This window comes from Falco biarmicus, chromosome 6, assembly GCF_023638135.1.
Source record: "Falco biarmicus isolate bFalBia1 chromosome 6, bFalBia1.pri, whole genome shotgun sequence".
NCBI classification, from domain to species: domain Eukaryota; kingdom Metazoa; phylum Chordata; class Aves; order Falconiformes; family Falconidae; genus Falco; species Falco biarmicus.
Window position 1 is genome coordinate 74,274,989 of NC_079293.1, and position 17,884 is coordinate 74,292,872.

Genomic DNA, 17,884 nt, shown 5'->3' on the forward strand with positions numbered 1-17,884 from the left:
ACTGAGTTATTAGATAAATCATCAGATCAGCTAGTGAGGAAATTACCATTGAGGAAATGGAAAAAGTGAAATGGGATACGTCTGCTGAATATCCGCACGGCTGAAAGCAAAAGCTCTGCAAGAAGGCAGACAACCATCACTGTGGACTATTTGTTAGAAGAGTGCCAGCTAAACGGCACTAGGTGATCACCGAAGACCCCAGGACAAAAGGGAAAGCTAAGCCAATGGTCTGGATGAGGAAAAGAAGATAAAAAATATTGGAAGAAAGTCACTGATGGCAGTACTGACAGGTCACTGGCCACTGTCCAGCCCAGACGGACAGGCTGCCTCTCACGGGCGAGGGGCTTGATCTGCTTAACTGGTGGCTGGTGGAGTGGCTGGGGGGACAGGAGGCTGCCAGGCCACGGGCAGCCCTGCGGTGGCTGCTGCAGCAGCCCTGCCAGCTCGGTGGCTGCGGTGCTAAACTGAATTGTGCAGCTGTTCTCCGGCATGACCTGCACGCCTCCACGCTGCTAAAATCCCTTCTCACCCTGATCAGGTTGGCCTGGCCCAAACTGCCCCTCAGGAATGGGTCTGGGCGCCTGACAGCCTGTGGGTGGTGGTTGGAGATGGCTTGGGAAAGGGTGGGCAGCTCCGATCCAAAGGGGTGTGGGTGACCACCCCCCGGCAGTAGGTGCGCAGCGCCTGCCCAACAAACGCTGCCCCAGCGAGTGCAGCCACCAGGGCAGCACAGCAGAAGGTACCAGTGGCAGCACTTGATGAAGAGCCGAACAACCAGAACATCTCCTTTGGGGGAAACCCACCAACAAATATCTGTAACTGAACCTCCTAACAGGAGTGTCAACACACGTTGACAACAAGGTGTGGAAGGACACTCAATGAAAACACCAACCCTAACTCCAAATTGCAACGGCGTGGGTAGGTCACTGTGCAGGCTAATAAACGTCAATCAAGGCATTTTGATTACCTCTGCACTAGCAACCAAAACAGTCAAGGGTTTTCCTCTGCTCCGGCTATCACAGCATGGCTCACCACGGGAAAAAAGGACAACCCTCCAGAGAACAACTCTGTCCTTCCAAATACAGGCTTTCCCCTCTCTCCTTCTTTTTGCAGAGAGAGCAGAGGTACCAAACTTTCACATCACCAAAGTTAGGTAAGCCGAATCCAGCTCGAAACGGCAAAATGAAGGCAGCATTAAAAATGTAAAAAATACTGCATAAGAAAATGGAAAAAACCATAAAAGCTTAACAGCTGATGTAAATTATAAATGAAAATTTTTGAAGTGCACCAAATAATGAGAGGAGCTAAAAGCTCGCGGGAAAAATTTGTGTCTGGCAGGGCTAAAACCACCAAAAAGGAGACTTTGAAATGAACACAATATCAGAAACAAAACAAAGCCTTGAGGTGGTGTACACTGCTTCTGAACAGTCATGGTAAAATTCTCAATATGGGAAGTGGAATTAGCATTTCTGCTCTGTTTGACTAGTAGTACTTTCCTCTTGTAGTTTCTATCAGCAACCAGTGAAGTACTTTCCACTAATAATGAGAAAAGGTGTTAAAAAGTATCTACTAGAAATAATATTTTTAGATCAGCAAGCCCGGGTAGCTTGCAGCTGGGAGTCTTACAATAATTCCATGAGGGGTTATCCAGTCCAGTGAAGGTAATTGTTAAAAGATCTTGGAATACCCAGGCATGGAATGGGCTGATACTCAAAAAGGGAAATAAGACAACTTAAATAAGCATACGCATCTTACCCTGCCATTAGTTTATTCAAAGTAACAGAAATGCTGATACAAGGCTGAACTGTTAAGTAATAAACAAAGCATTACAACTTCATGGAGAAGAGGTCTTGTCAAATAAATCTGATTTTGTTATTTGAATGTTTCACAGGTTTGGCTTCTAAAGGAACTGCACAGATGTAATGTATTTTCCTGTGAGAGGATTTACTCATGACATTCTCATTAACCCTTTAGCACTATATGAAATAAATAAAGCACTTTGCATGGAGCAAGAGCTGGGTAACTGACACCTTTCAAAAAGTACTCACTGGTGCAAAAAGACACAAAAAGGAAAACAGAGATGAAGAGTAGGGAAACTCCTCCTGTAACTCTCTGCACAGTGTTGCTAAGGTTCAGAGAAGAATTCAACACACAGGTTTTTTTCCCTCAATTTAAAAAAACCGATACTAACAATCTGGAGAAGGCAAAGAAATCAACCATTAAAAAAACTGGAGTAAAGTACTGTGAGCAGCTTTGCAGAGCTCTACCTGTTTAACTGATTTAGAAATCAAGACTGAGAAGTGCCTTCACCGAGATGAGTAAGTATCTGCATAGGAAAAAACCAGGGGTGCTAAAGTACTCCTTAATTTAATGGAGGGAGAACCACATGTACCAGAGCCAATGGGTGTAAACTGAAGCTAAATACATTAAAACTGAAAATGAGGCATAAATTTTTAACTGTGCAAGCAAATTTGCATTGGCAGTGAATTTTCCACTTCTGATTTCTTCAGTTGAAGAACAGATGTCTTTCTGGAAGATGCTTTAATCAAAGAGAATCTGCCAGGCTCCATAGAAAGCTTCTAAGGGGAAATGCAAAGAACTGTATTATGCAACATGCAGAATGGAATAATTATCATAGACACAGGCTCATAGGGTAGTTTGGGTTGGAAGGGACCTCAGGAGGTCTCTAGTCCATCCTCCTACTCAGAACAGGGTCAACATCTCAGACCAAATTGCTTGGAACTCTGTCCAGTCGGGTCTTGAAAACTTCCAGGGACAGGGATAGCACAACTCTCCAGGCCCCTGTGCCACTGCTTGAGCATCCTCAGAGGGAAGAAGTTTCTCCTTATATCCAGTCCCATTTTCTCTTACAGGTTTTGAACAATTTTGGGAACTGGGGGAGTTAAAGATGCTAGACTTATAAATGAAAAGCCTAGTACGAGCCAGCTTCTAAACTAACCTTCTGTGTGATACAGCCTAGAAGATGTCATTAATGTTTCTGTCAAGGTCATAACTGAACTGCATGGTTCAACTTAATGAAGGGGTCCGAAAAACATCAGTTTATCAAATGTGAGTCAGTTATGGCTCCATTCTCTCTTCTGCAGTCCTCTCTCCTCCCTCCTCAGCTGCAGCACTTGCCACTTGTGCTTGTGCTCTCTTCTGCAGCATCCTCCATGCTCTCCCCATCGGTGTGTTACTGACACCAGTACCTTTTGCTGCTCCACATATCACGTACATGTGTCTAACCGGTCGGGCATGAGGAAATACTCACAGTTTGGGCAGCTGGGAGATGAGGATATGATGGCCAAGCAGGCAGGGAAGGCAGGTGTGCTCCCTGCCCACTGCATCCTGCTGAGGGGGCATGCAAAGCTCCACAGGATGCTCCAGACCCCGCACGTTGTACAGGGTCAGGGTAGTGCATTGGGTAAAGTCCACCTGGCCTTCAAGGCTTTGGAGGCTGAAGAGCAGAAAGTCAGGCCAGCTAACAGAAAAGCTGTTCACCATATTGAGATGACAGCATTTATGTCAGGTCGTGTTTGGGACAATTAATTTGAGAAGGCTTATGAGTGCTTTGAAAACAACAGGGTCTACAGAAAACTCACACCAGAGCTTGCCATCATGCTAAAGCAGATATCCAAACTGATTTTGTTATAAAAAGGCTCCTCAAATGTGTGCAAGAAAAATGCTGGGTCTGTGGTCACCTGAACCTCAGAGAATCAAACTGTTTCTGATGCCACAGCTTTTACACTTCCCTAAATCTGTAATTCAGTCTTGGATGCCCTTTCTCAGAGATATCACACTTCAACTTACAAAGGCTTAGGGGCTGAAGAAGTCAAGGTGAATTTAGCAAGTGACATTATCTTCAATATTTTTAGAAGACAGACATTAACAGGCCGAGTGGGAAAAAAATACAGCGTGCAGAACCACTGACTTAAAAAAAAATTACTTCCCAAATATTAACACTAACTACGTTCTCATCTGCACAGGGAAACTAAACAAAACAGGCACCTCTGAAGAGCAATTGATCATAGCCTCTTGTAGGTACATTCCTATTCCAGAATGGAAGCCCAATCTGAACAGCGACTGCACTTTAGATTTACAGACGATATGAATTCATTATCACTTTCAAGTGCAGGCAACTCTGAATTTTTCTGGAACTATCAAGATGTGCCTACAGCTAATCTATAAACCCCTGTGCTGCTCCTGTCAGCATCATTGCTGTGATCTCTCTTCTACTTCTTTCATTGCCTGTAGCATCTTCGCTGCATCTTGTCTTGGACTAAAACCTCTTTGAGTAAGGGCAGTGCTTTGCCGATCACTTTATGCAGAGGCTCTTGTTCAATTTAAAGAACGGAAAGAATAAATGCATAGTAGTATTTCAGGTTCTACTCATCAACTATGAGCTCAGCTCTAGCAGGACTCTATAGAAAATAACAACGGACCCTCATCAGAAATCCAGACAGCAACATATATTACAGATCAGAGCCAATACCATCATACTCCAAAGCAAAAAAACTCTGCAGCCACCGCAGGGTTTGTGTGGTATTCCCTGGTGAAACACAGCCCAGGCCACTGAGGAGTCAGGTTCTCTATTGCAGTAGCTACAGTTTCCAGTTTATTTTCCAGTTAAAAGTTGGAAGACCTGAACTGGTACCCAGAACAGCATGCAGTTGATTACCAAATCTAACATTCCTTTAAAGCCTTCCAAATCTTACAGCTTCTTGATATTTTAACTGAAGCAGCAGAATATGAACCTGAAAACCCATTAACCATCTGCACCAATACACAGAGCCAGCATGGAAATGACTTTTTGCAAATTCCTTCTATTCCTCATGAAGTATTTATAACGGTACAACACAGAGCAGGAATCCCGGAGTGGCAATAGTGAGTTCCAGACCCAGGGAAGAGAAGGATGCCCTGCATTTCTGACAGGAGATGGCTTACTTTGAGCAGTTTCATCAGCCCTTCGAGCTGCACCATCAGTTCTCTTCTGCTTTCCTGAAGTGCAGACATCCTCTGTTCCAGTTCATCCTTTCTCTGTCTGTCCAAATTACATGAAAGAAAGAGTCAGAAAATAAATTTTGGGTATTTCAAAACCACTTCAGGAAATTCACCCATATAACCGTGTCTTTGCTTTTCATCACTCCCTCCTTGCTTCCCATTCGAAAGCACAGAGCAAAGCACACCACACTCACTACTAAACCTATATGGAACAATCAGGCTTTTCACTTAAAATCCAGAAATTCCTACTCAGCATCCTGGTAGTAGGAAGCCCTTTCCAAAAGCACTGCATTTGGAGAAAAACAGCCCGCTCTCTTCCTCCTTTTAAGAGCTCCCTTAACGTCAGACCCAGGCATCCTGCAGAGCTTTCAGACAAGCAAGAATGAACTATGGGAGGAAAGGCAGAGAGGAGGAAAAAAAAAAAAAAAGAAAAAAAGAGGAGAAACGGCTGCAGATGTTTGGAAAGGAAAAGCTGTCACCTGTCTGGACAGAGACTCAGCAGAGCTATTCCTGTCCACCGATGTGACGTATAATCTTTGACATATTTGCTGTACCAGAACCCAGGTAACAGGGAGATAATAAGTGACCTTCCCTTTCCTTGGCATCAGAAATCCACTGGGTTTCTTCAGATGCCTAGCTGTGTGATATTTAAGGAAACATGACTGTCTGGTTTTATTTTATATTTAGAAAAATAAAGAAGTGACTAATATAAGGAGAAGGTCAAAGACAAACGTCAACACGTCAGAAGTTCAGTATCTTAGATGATTTATGAAATGCTGGGCCCCAGAAATCCCAATCATAGCTAATGATAAATAACTGTAAGAAAAAAACAATTAGAAAGGCTTGTTTATTCATCTACAGTTATTTTTGTTGACATCATGATGTCTTAGTCCAAAGTTAAAGTCATCACATATTCTAGACTGAATTTTTAAATGTTTTAGATTATATCTGTGTTCTCAGGCGATATATTATGGATAAATCATTCTGGGAATTTTAATAACCAACTAGTTTTAGAAACACTATTTGGACATCAGAAGACGGAAAAGAAAACGGCCATTTACTGAGACTGAATAAATCTGTGGAGTGTGGCTTGCTTTCATTACGGTGACTGTGAAAATGGCATTTCATGAGCATACACCCCAGCCAGAAAACTGCTAAGACTCCTGAACAGAACCAACTTGTTTCTGCACTGGTTCTTAGAAGGACAGAGGCTGCGAAGTGTTAACTGTCCTGGGTATTTCTTTCAAGATCTTTTTGTATTTTGAAGAACGTGGTTATTAAGTGCTGAAACATATCACAAAAATAAGGCAATAAAGAGAAGTTTACACACACCTGGTCACCTAGAATGTGTTAAAAGCCCACTGGTAGACATAGCTTTACCCGTCTATATGATCCTTCTTCTCTCTCTAGGTCAGTTCAGAGTCTGTAGCTTTTATTCTATAGTTATTTAATATAACATTCTGGTTAACGACTACAAATAGGTAAAAATAAAAATCGACATATTAAATACATATAGCTCTCCAAATGTGGTTGGTAATGAAGAATCAACATCAATGGGCATGTCTGATTTTGGTTGATGTTACTCAATTTCTTTTTCAATGACCTCTGGTGAAGAAAGAGGAGGTACTGTCTGTCAGCAAGGAAGGGGGTTAAATGTTTTTCAAAAAACAAGACAGGAGAGCCTCTATCGACCAATGGAGGGGTGCAGTTTGAGGCACACACGTGGGGCAGACGGGTCCTTGGCCCCAGTGCCTGGAGGAGCATCCTGTGGGCTTGCAAGAAGCAGCCCCAAGCATGGCGGCATGACAAGGCAGGGATCCCTAAGGACGATGGACCCAGCCACGCTTCTTCTGAGGCTGCACTTGCCAGCAGCATGGCAGAGCTGACTCATCTCTACAGGCTGGGTCGTCTGCAGATTTTTAAACCTGGGACATGCTGATTTCCCATGGATTACCTTCCTCGCACTTTCACAGCCTAAATTCTACACAGCAACAGAGATCATTCAGTCACACATGCTCGCGTATAACCAAAGGCAAGGCCACCAGGTACTGCTCACAGGCTTGGGGAGCGTCCCCTCATTAGCTGTGCCTTTGTGAAGTACCTCACATCAGAGACAAGCTGCTAATTGCAAACTTCCTCTGTGATGCTATGCAGTCAAGACAATTAACGTGCACTTTGAATTTCTTAATGAGTGATGTTTGGTGGTAAGAAAGCTAACGCTGATTCTGTCTGCAGCACCCATTACACTATGTATGAGATACTGCAGCCAGTATACTCCAGCCTACACATCGAAAAGATGCAGAGGACTTGGAGAGAACCTGAGAAGCTGAAAGGACAGCTGGAGCTTTTTTTAATAAATAAAATAACAAAAAAAGACATTTTAAATAAAAACCTGCTTTACAGAGATGCTGAAGAAGTTCAAGATTTTTATGCAAGATGAGGTTAAGAGGGGAGGGAATCCAAATCTCTAAATACTGACACACAAATAGGAATTTTGAAAAAAAAAAGAGTTTTTTAGGCTGGTAGATAAAATCATGGGGAAAGACAAGGTTTGGAAAATGGCACTAGGCTTATGAAGGTTAGAACTAATGCACACAGTTTTAGTCCACTGGGCAGAGACAAGGCACAAAAATTAGCTGACAATCACACTAACGGTGTCAGGGGACACGGTTTTGTTTCCATCTCTAGAAGCAAAGCTTGAGCATCTGTCTTACACCGATGCTGTACCTAGCCACACGGGGTTCTGCAGTAGCGCGGCAGGGAGAAACTTCCCAGCCCGTGTCACACAGAAGGTCAGACTGGGTAACCATGATGACTTGACAGGCTTTATGTGCTTAATTCAACCTTTTTTTCCTTTTGTAACTCTTCTACTTGCCGTGGTGTTTATTTATCTGAAGGCCAGAAATAGCTACAATAACTGTTCAGGTTTTTTCTTTAGCAAAACACAGGCCATGTCATTCCTCCTGGTTAGCTCTGCTAACTGTATTTTTGGAAAAACATCTTCAGGAAAGACATCTAGGGACTGAAAACTCTAGCACTGCTCTTGAGATTATTGCCTCGCTTTAAAAAGCATGTGCTTTATTTGTGGTCTGAATGTGGCTGGTTTCCAGTTTGAGCTCTTTGTTCCTGTATCTTTCACTGCTGGGGCAAACAACACATCAGCTTGCCCCTCAATCTCTTTTTTTCTCCAGCTCTTGTATTGATTTGTGGGTATTTTCTGCATCCTCTCCAGTTTTTGAAACATTAAAAAAAATATATATATAGCTATGTAAAGCATAAAGCTAGAAAATCTACAAAATAAAATCATTAGGTAATAGAATGAAAAATACCAGTGAGGTACCAAAATGTACTAGAATGTAGCACATTCTGTATGAAAAAGTAACGGAGTAAGTTGAAAGCCTTGGAATTTGCAATACAGGGCTGGATTATACCCTGCAGATGCTGCTGGCAGTTGCAGTAGCTCCATCCCAAAAAACCCCTCTGAACATCCCTGGGAAGTAGGACAACTGCGCCATCTCCTAAGCAGGCAGGAAAAGTTCACCCCAACAAATGAAATACAACGCAGTTTGCAAAGAGCTAATGCTGCCAAGGGCTTAAATTTTAGAGCCTACTTCAGATTACAGATGGCATTTTTGAAGGTTGAGCTCTGAATTACCTAGTAATAGAAGATGAAATAAAATATAGCCAGAGAATGCCCTTGTGACTACCCAAACTCTGAAACATTTCATTCTGTAAATACGGACAATTTTCCCCTGGCACTTCAAAATGCAAACTTAATCAAAGAGGTTCTGAAGATTGTTTTCCAACTTTGGATGTATGTCTGGCTATCCGCAGGTATGAACTTTCAGAGTTTCCCTGACTAATCAAATAACTGACACTCATCTTCAGCCTTACTCCTTTGGACAATAAATGAGAAGCAGTTAATGTCATTTCTGCCCGTTTTTCCTATCAGTTTCTTCTTTACTGTTTTCTGAACTATACAAAGAGAATTTATTTTAAGAGGCATTTTTATTTACTTCTAAATCCACTTAAAGAAAGTCAAAGTGCAATAAGCTGTCAGTCTTCAGAATCCAGCATTTTAAGTAACACTTTAAGGCTACTGAAGCTACACTTTTCCCAGTAACAGGCAGTGCTGCCAGTGCCATGGAGCAGACCCATGGGCTGACCAGCCCAGGTACCCAATGCACACGAGCTTAGGGTGTTTCTTTTACCGTAGAAGCCTGAGTTCAGCCAGTAAAGTTGGGTTCTGCTGGGCTTTCTCAGGGGTGGGTTGAGAGGCTTGTTCATGTTCCAGTCTGAGACGCTGAATCTCCTGGAGTATCTCTCTATAGAAACGACAGAGGGAAGATTAGAGGAAAAAGGTCAGCCTCTGCGCTGCTCTTAAATACTCTTATAGCCCTTCAAGCACTCCTCCTCTCAGTCTCCAGCCCAAGTACAGCAATTTTGTTCATGTATGCCTGGCACAGATTCAAAACCAAGACAGGTTAAGTTATCACGGTCCTACGAATTGCTATAATATGCACAGAAAATTTATTACTTATTAAGAAGTATGAAATCACTTATGTGCCATATGCTGGCAATGTCTCTCCAAAACACTTCATGCAGAATGGGCTCAGAGACCATTCTAAGAGGAAAAAACTTCCATTTTCAGCATCATCTGCATTGCACATGCTGCAGGAAGGGCTCTGAAGCGGCACCGCCAGCATCCACAGCTGTGCCAGCACCAGTTAGCTTCCCACTCACCTTTCCAAGGGCTCCCGACAGGTCGGCAGGAATGAGGAAAATAACAGCTCATAGTAAGTAAGCTCTCGACGTCTCACAGAGGGAAGGGGATCAGCCAGCAGCCCAATTAAGGCAGCTGTGTTCTGCGTAGCCGGAGGTGAGGGAACATAGCACTGATGGCCAAGGATTCAATTATTAAAATGGAAATGAAATCCTTCTGAGAGTGAAGATTATAATCTCTAATTCTTCCTCCCCACTCTTTTTTAAAACTGCTGAGCTGCTCTCCTGCGAGGTTTCATACCAGCACTGATTGAGATCTCCCTTATCTGTGATCTTGATGAAGGATTTTGAATGCCTGCAAGGTCTTGGTAGTGTGCTGAAGCTATGATGGTGCAAGGATTGAGCTGTTCCCATGCTCTCCAGGAACTGGTTCTCCTCCAAACTAACCTGAACAAGTATTTTTACTTGCCGTGCTGAGGGTGCCTTGGCAAGGGGCCGCACAGGCAGCAAGCTCATGCATGCCAGCTAGTGCAGCTGGGGCACAGGGAGACCCACACACAGCTACGAGGAGAGCACATCATTGGGCACCCAGAGAGGCTCCGTAAGTAACCCATGGGCTGCCTGTGCTGTACAGCACATGGGGTTTGCAGCTGCTCAACGGCTTGCTCTTTAGAGCTGCACCCCCTTAGTTTCTCTTAGCCAGAGAAACAAACTCAAAATGTAGGTGCTGAAGAAGCAGGTAAGTGCAAATGATAAAAAAAGAGTGATCTCTTCTTAACAGTCCCTCTGGAAGAGCCATTGAATCACAGAGTGGTCTGAGTGGGAAGGGACCTTAAAGACCATCCAGTTCCCACCCCCCTGCCACGGGCAGGGACCCCTCCCCCCAGCCCAGGCTGCCCCCAGCCCCGTCCAGCCTGGCCTTGAGCCCTGCCAGGGATGGGGCACCCACAGCTGCTCTGGGCAGCCTGGGCCAGCGCCTCGCCGCCCTCACAGGGAAGAATTTATTCCTCATCTCTCATCTCCATCTCCCCTCTCTCATGTAAAGCCATTCCCCGTGTGCCATCGCCACCTGCCCTTGCCCAAAGCCCCTCCCCAGCTTTCTTGCCGGCCCCTTTAGGCACTGGCAGGTGCTCCAAGGTCTCTCCGGAGCCTTCTCCTGCCCAGCTCTCTCAGGCTGTCTCACTAGGAGACGTGCTCCAGCCCCTGAGCATCTCCACGGCCTCCTCTGGACTCGCTCCAGTAGGTCCATGTTCTTATGCTGGGGACCCCAGAGCCGGACGCAGTGCTGCAGGGGGGGTCTCACCAGAGCAGAGCAGGGGGGCAGAGCCCCCTCCCCTGACCTGCTGGCCGCGCTGCTCTGCGTGCAGCCCAGGGTACTGTTGGCTTCCTGGGCTGCAAGCACACAGTGCTGGGTCATGTCCAGAAGAAAACCATCTCCTACAGCCCATCTCCTATTTGTTCCAGGCCTCCCAGTTCAGACTTTTTTGTCTTCCAGCAAATGGATAAAAACCCACTCATCCTTCTCAAACTGGATTTACCCACCCCAGCCTTCCAACCTGCTCACTGTGCTGCATCGCAGCTGATTTATTCTTCTGCTGCCATGTGAATGGCTTACCCTGCTGCAAGAAGTTTGCTGGGTTTGCAGATAGCAACACAAGATAGCAACACAGCTCCTGATGCTCAGTGTCAGTTAAGATGATTTTAAGAAGATCAGTGAAGATCAACCTGCTCCCTGGGGAATAAGGGCACCGCAGCTGCATTCGCACTGAGCTAATTGCTTAATGAGGCAGCTACACCTTTCAACAAAAGATCTAGGAAAACAATTTGGTTAATATAATACAAAAAGGTTAAAAACAACAAAGCACATGGACTGAAGGCTCTTCTCTCCTGAAATGTTGTTCCTAAAACAACAGTGATCAAAGCTTGCTTTTTACCTGTTCTTGTTTTCCAGCTCTGCTATCAGCTGTCTTTGTTGTTTATTGGCATCAAAGCTGAACCCCAGGTCTGTTGGTGGGCGAGGCTGGTGGATGAGGAACAGAGAAAAATTAGACAAAATATTCATTACCCATTACCACATATGACACAGTTTGGATCCAGCCCTGTATTTCCTGAACACCAGGGTACGGTACTTACAGCCCAAGCTGCAAAACTTTGAAAACAGCTGTGCTGAGCTGGGCTACGGGGGCACATCGGGATGCCGTTTTATGACTGACATGGTCTGACCTCAGGGTGGGCGGCTGCTGAAAGGCTGACCTGGCTCATCATCCTCACTATCTGTCTGAAGAATTCTATTTGCCATTTTTTTTAAGACCTTCAGAAAAAAATGCACCATACCTATCTGTTCCTAAAACACTGACAGGCTTCCCTGGGAAAAAATGAAGTTCTACCTTTTATCATAAAGTCCTAGAGAAACACTGACCTTCCCATACGTCAGCTAGTGAGGAAAAGTCAGAATAACTTACAGCTAGAGTCTTGGTACCTACACCACTGCCAAACATCACAACATGCTGCTGACAGTGTGACTCACATATGTTCCCCCTTTTCTGATCATAATAGTCTGGCACCATATAGTTTCATTAATGCCTAGAAATAGTTTGACAGAAACATCTCTACAAGGTCTTGAAATAGCTTCTGCAGCAAGCCCATACTAACTTCTTGTGCTTTCTGTAGGTCCCAGTTCTCCCTTTTTTTCAATTCATCACCTGGGCAGTGATGCTGGGGTTAAACGAAGTTTTTCAGTGCGTTGAGCTGTTATAATCTGATGTTAAATAAATGTGTATCGAGACCTGCTATCTCATGCTGTGTTACACAGGGCTTTCAGGCAGTCTGTCCACATGTACAGCAAAAGCGTGGTGGTGCTCGGTGGAGCTGCTGAACTCCAGTACCTGCTGCTTGGCGTGCTGAAGGCCAGAAAACACTGTCCATTGAAGCGATCGCCATCATCCACAGACATTAAATTTAAGCATGGTCACTGCCTCCAGACATACTAGTTCTTCTCAGCCCCTCCAAAGCATCACCTGAAGGGAGACTGCTGAACAAATGCATTTTCCCAGTGAGCCCTGACCTTGTGATCCTTGTGTTTGGTGCTTTTCATCAGCAGCCATCACCACTGCTGGGAAAACGACTAGGCAATTACACAAGAATCTGTAGTTTCAGGGAAAACCTGTGGGCAGCTGGGCTGGATGGTGAAGAAGCCAGTTTTATGAACCAAGAAGAGACAGAGAGAAAAACTGCAGAGCCTTGTACCGGTTCAGTCCATTTTTGCAGTGGAATCCTAAGACGCTGCTTAGGCGGCCCAACACAACTCAGAGCTATCCTTCTGGCTGCCAGACACAAGAAGGTGTCCGCTCGGTGCTGGGGAGACATCTTTTATCGCAGACAGGTCTCCCTGGCTAAGAACTGCCTGAGGAACGAGATGGCACATAGAGTCTGCTTCTAACACCAATTCATTCCAGAATCACCGAACGGTTGAAGCTGGAAGGGACCTGTGGAGGTCCATCTGCTAAAGCAGGGCCACCCAGAGCCGGTTGCCCAGAACCGTGCCCAGACAGCTTCTCAGTATCTCCAAGGTGGGTGACTCCACAACTTCCCTGGGCAACCTGCGCCAGTGCTCAGGTATTCTCACACTGAGAAGCGTTTCCTGATGTTCAGAGGGAACCTCCTGTGGTTCAGCTTGTGCCTGTCACCTCTGGTCCTGACACTGGGCACCACTGGGAAGAGCGTGGCTCTGTCTCCTTTGCACCATGCCCTACGCCAGGCTGAGCAGGCCCAGCTCCCTCAGTCTTGCCCAGAGCAGAGATGCTCCAGTCCCCAAATTAGATTTCCTTATCCTGGTGGTCTCTGGGTCCTGTGCAGAGGGTGCATTCACACTGGCACAAGTTAAGGCTTGTTGTGCCTTTGCATTACTAGACATAACAAAAACCATAATAAATAATTATTATAAAAGATAATAAACCATCCTTAAGGATGGTTAAGGCCGTGGTGCCTTTGCCTCTCACCGTGTACTTGAGAGATGGGTTGTCTTCTCACACCTATCTGCTTGCATCTGATCTTGAGATTGCATCAATTTCTACCACAGTGTTTTCAGAAGGACCTCAGGTGGGGGATCCTGGTTTGAGAAGACAGTTTCACAACCATTTTCAGAAACTATTTGGGTAGAAAACCAGAAGCTGGATGGAAGAGCTTGATATGCACCAGTGCTCCTGGAGGCATGGTGGAGAGCGACAGATCCAGGACGAAGGGGACAGACACTGTCAGGGTTTCAGTTTTGTTTTACTGTGGGTATCTAGAGCTGACCCTGATGGGAGCTGGGCTGGATGTGTGGATGGTACTTCCTTTCTTTGGGCAAACCCCACATGGTGGGTGGGTTTGCAGCTGGCAAATGAGCCTTGCTTGACTGACACACCTACAAGCCCATCTTCTGTGTCCTCCTGGGTGATCTGATGGCCACTTCAGGAGTCTCTTAGTGACGTGGAAATTTCCCGTGTAAAAACTGCTTGGTAAAGCAGGTCCCAGGCAAGAAGAAACAAAACAGCCTGGGAGTTAAAATGAACGGTGTGAAAAATAAAAATAAATCAACCCAGAAACTGAAGTGCAGAAACACTGTTTGTTGGAGAAGGGTCAGAAAAAACCCTCTTCCCCCAAGCAGCATGGAGGAGCTGATGGCACAGGGTGGGCTCTGCTCACACACCAAGGAACAGGGTTGGGGTGGGCAAGGAGCTAGGACAGACCTGCCAGTACAGCCAGGGCAAAACCCCGACTCTCATCTCATCGCGTCTCATCCCATCTCATCTTGTCTCCCCTTATCTCAGCTCATCTTGACATTTGGGGTAGGTACACAATGTAGGCAGAAGCACTGCCACCACTCTTTCCACCTGAACAGTCTTGGCGTAGGTGACACTGATAGGGCCTACTGGTTTCCCCAAAACTGTGTCACAAAGCCAAGGCCCCATGGTCTCTCCCTGCATCCTGGTACAATCAGCTGTGAGGACAAGTGCAGGAGATGTGTTTCACTTGCAGCCTCAGGAGCTTCCTGAGGCTCTGTGGCTCTTGGGGCTCCATCTGAAGCTCACGAACCTTTGTTCTGCTGCAAAGCAGGACTGTGCCTATAAAAACACAACCTTGTCCTTAACCCCTTCCTTCAGAAATCCTGTCCGAAGCCTGAGATCACCCTCATGACCTAAAGTACTCAAGTCCTCAGGAACAAAGACAACCTTGCAGAGAACTTCGAGAAGACACATCCCTCACACTGCTCACTTTCAGACCTCACTGCTCAAGGGGCCTTTTGGAAACTGTACAGGGGCTATTTTGTATGACAAATCAGTGTTCTTTGTTCTATTGCTTCCAAGAGTCCATTTAATTTTTTACCGTAACTCAGAAGCGCAGAGTCATTGTGGTTGGAAAGGACCTTTTGAGATAGACTAATCCAAACCCCTGCTCAAAGCAATGTCAACCACAGTGGGTTGTTCAGGACATTGTCCAGGTGAGTTCTGAATACCTTCAAGGGTGAAGATTCCACAACCTGCTGGGGTGACCTGTTGCAGTGTTTGAGCACTTACATCATAAGAGCATTTTTTGTCACAGCACTAACAAACCGCAACAAGGCTTTTACCATCACATACTAGTAGTATGAGCTACTACAAGAAGTAGTTAACACACCTTGCCCCGGCACAGCCACCTATCCCCCACAAGGTTTCAACAGTTCAACTACTGTTGTTTGTGCTGTTTCTTCATACTCTTCAGGCCAGTCCACCCTGCTTCTTGCCTCTGCTGCATCCTTCTCCTTGTCTCTCCTACAACCAGAGCACTCCCTCTCCTCCCTCTGCTTTTTCCAGGTCTCTCTACATTAGCTACTGCTCCTCCATACCCCTTAGAGCTATTTAACTACTCAGCAGGAACCAGCCACAGCTGCACCTTATCCACATCAGCCACCCCGCCACCCCTGAAGCCAGCCCACAGCTGCATATTATCAATGTCAATTAACCTGCCTTCATTCCTCTACAAGTTTTTTGTTTAAATGGAAGTGAGATAGTGCCCATTGCCTCTTGTTCTGTCACAGCACCCCTGAAGAGAGTCTGGCTTCATCATCTTTCTTGCAAACGCCATATACCAATACACAAAAAGACCCCCACAACTCTTCTCAAGGCTAAACAAGCCCAGAAAAAAAAAAACAACAGGCTGCTGATTCTCCAACAACACCTAAGCCTTCCAGGTTCTTAAACTTAAATGGCACCTGATGCTCAGCCTGAAAGTTTGCAAAGAGGATGCCTATGCTGGTGAAATAAAAAGCACCTGGCAGAGGCACTGGAATTTAGGCACCCATATTGTTAGATAGTTAGTATGGCCCCTGCCTTATTTTTAGCCCAGACTAACCAGCCCTCTCAAGCAATTCTCAGCATGGTTTGGAATTTACCCTAAGCTGAGAACTATCTGCAGCAGGTGGTTTGTATGCAGCTGCACTGTTCTGGAGGGTAAGAGTGCTAAATATTAAAATGTGGCAACAGAAGTTTTTCATGGCTGCTACACACAAAGCCTAAGTGCCTGTCGTACACTCAGCCACTGAGAAATAGCATTGATCTATACTACAGCTAATCTATACTACAATGTGGATGGACTCAGGAGAAGCATCTGAACTCTTGCATGTTCAAAAGTGTGTCAGTCACCCAAGACAGCGATGAGCCTGCTGAAAATACAACAGAGGTATGTGTCTAATTGCTACTGAACTTGTCCAGAAAGTATCTGACACCAGTTCTAGATATATCTGACCTTGAATGGGTAATAAGACACAGCTCCTGGGCCACACACCCCAGCGAAGAGGCGCCCTGGAGGCAGCAGGCTCCCTCCTCCCTGCCAAAGCCCAGCCGCAGGCAGCAGCGCAAGATGCAGTGGTGGTCAGGAGGCAGCCCTGGCGTTCTGGTTCGAGCTCTTTGGGTTAGGTTTTATTAAAACAAAAAAAAAATCCAATGGTGGTCTAATATTAAATATTAACTGCCCAGGACATGGAATTTACAACCTTAGGGTAAAAGATTAGAAAAACCAGACAAGACAGACAGGAAATTCATCAGAGTACGTAGATTCTGGTACTTAAATAAAGCTGAGGTGATCTCAGAGCTTTTGTGTTCATCTCTGAAAGCACCAAGTTTTATAACGTGACAGTCCAGAGGCTAGAAGAGGCTATCCAGAAAGCTTACACCTAGAAACTAAGAAGGAACCAACAACTGTACACCAGTCCGCTTAACCTCGGTTCTTGGGGAAAAAACACAAAATAAAACCAGCTGTAAATACTTAGAAGGTACGCTAAGTAATAGTCTACATGGAGATTTTAAGAACAAATCGTGCCAAAGCAAACTACTTTTCTTCTGTAGTAAAATATCAAAACCTAGGTATAGGAGAGAAACTATTAACACAATACACCTTCACCTCAGCAATGCTTCTGACATCCTCTTGTGGGGCTTTACAGCTTTGCTCTTAGATTTAGTACCATTCAATATTTTCATTGATATCATGGCTGATAGAATGAAGTATTTTCTTCTTGTATCTGCAGATGGCATCACACCGTGGTGACTTCCTACCGCTTTATAGAACAAGAAAAAAGACAAAATATACTAAAATACTAAATTATTAGAGAAACTGAAGAAACGGTTTGAAAAAAATAAGCTGTATTCTATCTACTAAGGCAAGGGCAAACTCTTGCATTTACTTTCAACACATCAACTAGATAAACACCCAACAGATGAGGCAGCAGTTCTGCAAAAAGGGGTTTGCAAACGAGTTGAGTTCACAACCCCAGCAAGGCAACAACCTTGCTCAGCTACTGCCTCCAGCCTGAGTGCTGGAATTTCAAAAAAACCCCAAGGGTCAGCTGGGGAAATTGCCCCATGCTGGCTGCCAAAAAGGCCTGTGGTGATTTGACCTGGCGGGCAGTGGAGCAAACCGCAGCCCTCCGCCTGCTCCCCTCCCTGAGTGGGATGGGGGAGAGGGGTGGGGAACAAAAAAGTAAAATTTGTGGGTTGATATAAAGAAAGTTTAATAGGACAGAAAAGGAAGGGAAAATAATGATAGTAATATTATTATCAATAATAACAACAATAGTAATAGTAGAAAAAATGAATTGGAATATACAACACAAGGGATGCACAATGCCATTGTTCACCACCTGCTG

The 17,884-nt window shown here is 45.1% G+C and overlaps 1 protein-coding gene across 18 annotated transcripts in view; it reads right to left on the minus strand.

Moving 5' to 3' along the window:
• The window catches only part of DTNB (dystrobrevin beta), a 214,998-nt gene that overhangs the window by 59,509 nt on the left and 137,605 nt on the right, over positions 1 to 17,884 (minus strand). For all 18 annotated transcript variants that reach the window (XR_008822463.1, XR_008822462.1, XM_056342517.1 and 15 more), the window contains 3 exons: positions 11,658 to 11,743; positions 9,213 to 9,326; positions 4,945 to 5,041 (listed from right to left, as the gene is read on the minus strand). Coding sequence is in view for 16 of the 18 variants with exons in the window: in XM_056342517.1 (XP_056198492.1) it covers positions 4,945 to 5,041; positions 9,213 to 9,326; positions 11,658 to 11,743 (297 nt within the window). In the remaining 2 variants the exon portion in view is untranslated. The remainder of the gene's footprint in view (positions 1 to 4,944; positions 5,042 to 9,212; positions 9,327 to 11,657; positions 11,744 to 17,884) is intronic.